Source organism: Drosophila rhopaloa, unplaced genomic scaffold (assembly GCF_018152115.1).
Source record: "Drosophila rhopaloa isolate 14029-0021.01 unplaced genomic scaffold, ASM1815211v1 contig_2, whole genome shotgun sequence".
In the NCBI taxonomy this organism is placed as follows: Eukaryota; Metazoa; Arthropoda; class Insecta; order Diptera; family Drosophilidae; genus Drosophila; species Drosophila rhopaloa.
Window position 1 is genome coordinate 11,019,519 of NW_025335083.1, and position 3,591 is coordinate 11,023,109.

A 3,591-nucleotide genomic window follows, 5' to 3' on the forward strand; every position below is an offset into this window, starting at 1 on the left:
TATGGCAATCGATATGACAATTTGGTGCATCCATTTTCAGCAACTAATTGGAAGGTAAAATCTCTGGAGAGGCGGAAACATGTTGTGCACTTTCTATTTGTATGGTAAATATTATGTTTTAATTACCGCCATTGAAAACATATATTTATTATTCTAAAAAGTAAAACTAAACAGCATTGCAAAAACTTGAAATCCTATTAATTTGGCAAACATTTTAATTTAATTTTAATGTGGGTGGAGTATATCCATCAATTTTTATACAGATATTTTTAATAGAAAATTTGCATATATGAGCCAACAAAAATAGATATTAAAATCGAACCCAAAATATAAGATTATATATTAGACCTTCGTACTCTCATTTTACTCCACTTTAAACGTTAATTTTACATTTAATCAAAAACTATATAGCTATGGGTAAAATTGACAAACAAAATTTCCAATTCAATGAGAACTATTTACTTCCTTTATTTTTTTTTACATACCGAAAAATTCCATCTCTGATAACCATTTCATTTGGACGCAACCTGGTAACTCATTTTTTGCCTTTCAAAGAGAATATGGCGTGGAAAATGTATGGACGACTTCTACACATTTTCAAACTCTGTTTTTATTTTTGGTCCCCTGAATGTGTGTCACAACGCACATTCGGTTCGTTGCCTTTCAAAGTCAATTAGTTTAATTAATTTGACTTCATGGTGCCATCTCTTTGTTACCAACAAAAAAATATTAAAAAAATTGAAAAAACTTTTACCAAGCAACCAAAGGGAAATCCCATGTTACTCTTTTTTTCGAGGAAGTGTGTAATAATTTCGACAAAACCAAACGCAACTGTGTCTCTCTCTGTGATTTTTCACTCAACACTTTGAAATTTAAATTGATTTGAGTTAAGTTTAAGCCAAGTTGTTAAACAATTTACGTTGCTCATTGTTCGTCAGTTTTACTTAAAATCCACCTTCTACCCTATTGCCGTATGCCATGTACTTCCATCCAACTACCAATAAGTGGATTACTCTCTTAGTTGAGTGGCTTATAGAACGGCAGAAAAAGAAAAACTCAGCGCGGTAAATAGACAAAAAAAGGGAAGAAACTGAATTGACTGAAGAATCTGTCTTTCTTTTACTTAAGCCCCCGTTAAGCGGCAAATGTGGTGCGGCTAATGCGTGTATTATTGGATTTATTATTTCACGGCAACTAAACAAAGAAGTCGGTCCCAGTACGGTTTAATATAGAACGCTGTGCTGAAAGTTCACGAGAGTTTTAAGTACAGTATAAAAGGAGAACTGCAGACAAGAGTTTGCCTTTTTTTATTCACTCATTAAAAGACTAAATGCTATAATCAGACAGCCACTTAAGCCACTTCCTGAATCAATTGGTTTGTCAATTCTTCTTTGTATGCATATGCAAATTTTCAACTTCAGTTAAACAAAATATAATTGATAGAAAACAACTTTGAATTATTCAACTTCGGTGCTGTATTAAAGAAAATAAATTAGCCTAATGACAATTTAAAATGATAAAACCAGCTTAGAAAATATTTTGATTATTAAAAACAAAATCCAAATTCGAATTTAATTTTAAGAGTTGTTTCCAATTTGTATAAAGGTTTTTAACACAAAAGATTTTATCAATTAAAAAACGAAATTAAATAAAATGTATTATTCAATATTATTTTTGGTTAGCTTTTTGTCACTAGTTAGTTTTTATCGTTCTCAGATTTTTTAATATTATTTTTAAATAAGTGGAAAAGCTTTAAATTAGCTACGGATTAGGTTAATTAGTAAATTAACCATTAAATTTGATTATAATAGCGCTTCGATATTCACATTTAATAACTTGCATGCGGAGCGGAGACAATACTATATTTAATACCATGATAAAGTGGTTTCGGCTGCTATGCATTATCTTGGTGATTCATGAATCCACAAGTAAATGGTGCCAACAAGACCTCTGCAATGGCCAGCACGTCCTTTGCAAGGATAATGGGGTTAGTACTTCATTGGAGCCCTGAGAGGAAAGAAACCTGCTTAACTTTTCTTCCAGAAATTTCAATCCACTTGCCCCAGGGATGCCACAGCCACCGTGAAAATGAGCCAGGATATGATTAACATAATCGTTGACAAACACAACGATTTCCGCAATAAGTTTGCCGGGGGTATAGGTAATCATGCGAGGGCAGCGAGAATGACTACCATGCAGTGGGATTCGAGACTGGCCACAGTTGCCGATGCTCTGGTGCGCCAATGTCAGCCCATCAGAGATCAGTGCAGCAGGACTAAAAAATATCCACACACCGAAGTCAGTTACTCTCTGGAAAAGTACTTCTGCATGACAACGAAAAAGAACGCGCTGATAAAACAACTTGAGTTATGGTTTGATCCAAACAGTAAGGAAGACGCGAAAAAATTATTTTTATCTCTGAAGGAACAGGAGCAGTAAGTCCAGCACAAATACTGATGATGCCAACATTAATAATTGATATTCTCCAGGGAGTTTTCGAAAAACTACTTTCAGGTTATCCGAGATCGAACCAATCGTGTGGGCTGTGCGATAGTTGAATTTATTAAGCCAAGCTTAGTCCACCAATTACTCAAGTGCGTTTACAACTGTGGTGTGAGTCTCTGCGAGGACAACAATAATCCTGTCTACGAGCAAACTGATAACGAGGCGACTGGAGAGTGTAAACGTGGCTCAAATATGAATTATAAAAACCTTTGTCACAAGGATGAACTTGTCAAAAACTGCGATGGCGGACATCTCTTTGTCGTCCATGGAAATGATGACGACTATGAACCAAAGCCTACTAAATATCCACTTCCGGAATATATAATAGGTTTCTCATTGCCACCAATCCCAGACAACCCTCCTATAGAATATAAATCCATGCCATATGACAATAATAAGAAATCTGATAGTCTGGCATATCTCAGAGATTTTTCTTTGCCAGAAATACCAGATAACCCTTCTATAGATTTTAGATCCAACCCCTACAAGGCAAAACAAAAACACAAAATTGAAAAAAATTCAACGCTTTCATCGATAGCAGGCAACCATCTTATAAAATCAAGATCCAAACTCTCTAAAGCAAAACAAAATTTAAAAACTTAAGAGATTGAACAAAATCAACTAAAATCAACTAAACTTCCAGCATAGATCATAATTTCTAATATCCAATAATACCAGACAACCATGTTGTAGAATCCAGATAAGAACGGAAATAAAATAATAAATTTTATTAAAAAAAACTTAATGTAAATGCTGTTTAAAATCATAGTAAAACTAGAATCCCAGCTGTACAATAATACTATACAATATATTTCTAGGCAAAATATTCGCATTGCAATTGAATTGCTAGTAGACTAATAAAGTGTATAGAATTGTAGAAATTCAGTAAATAATAAAGCAAATACGTCACAAAATAATTATAGTCAATCAATTTGTGCTACCAAAGTGTTTATTAGTTTTTTGAATTTTAAATGTTAAAATCAGAAGGCAATAAGTGAAGGTCTACAAAATCTGGGAACGAAAAGATAAGCGCAAAACCGTAAACAAATCAGATTCATATACGATTTGTAAACATGGGACGATTTC

General features: G+C 33.5%; 1 protein-coding gene across 1 annotated transcript; it reads left to right on the plus strand.

Moving 5' to 3' along the window:
* Nucleotides 1-1,857: 1,857 nt before the first annotated feature.
* On the plus strand, nucleotides 1,858-3,250 carry LOC108038684 (venom allergen 5.01). Its single transcript, XM_017115514.2, has 3 exons — nucleotides 1,858-1,987; nucleotides 2,044-2,435; nucleotides 2,490-3,250. Exons 1-3 carry the CDS (start codon nucleotides 1,874-1,876, stop codon nucleotides 3,106-3,108), a joined length of 1,125 nt encoding a protein of 374 aa, XP_016971003.2. The 5' UTR covers nucleotides 1,858-1,873; the 3' UTR covers nucleotides 3,109-3,250.
* Nucleotides 3,251-3,591: the final 341 nt, after the last annotated feature.

Bases quoted from the DNA above. Each gene is read 5' to 3' on its own strand.
- LOC108038684 (XM_017115514.2), top strand. From the start codon at position 1,874: ATGATAAAGTGGTTTCGGCTGCTATGCATTATCTTGGTGATTCATGAA. The intron at 1,988-2,043 runs GTTAGTACTTCA...CTTTTCTTCCAG, and splicing joins TCCTTTGCAAGGATAATGGG to AAATTTCAATCCACTTGCCC. The intron at 2,436-2,489 runs GTAAGTCCAGCA...GATATTCTCCAG, and splicing joins TCTCTGAAGGAACAGGAGCA to GGAGTTTTCGAAAAACTACT.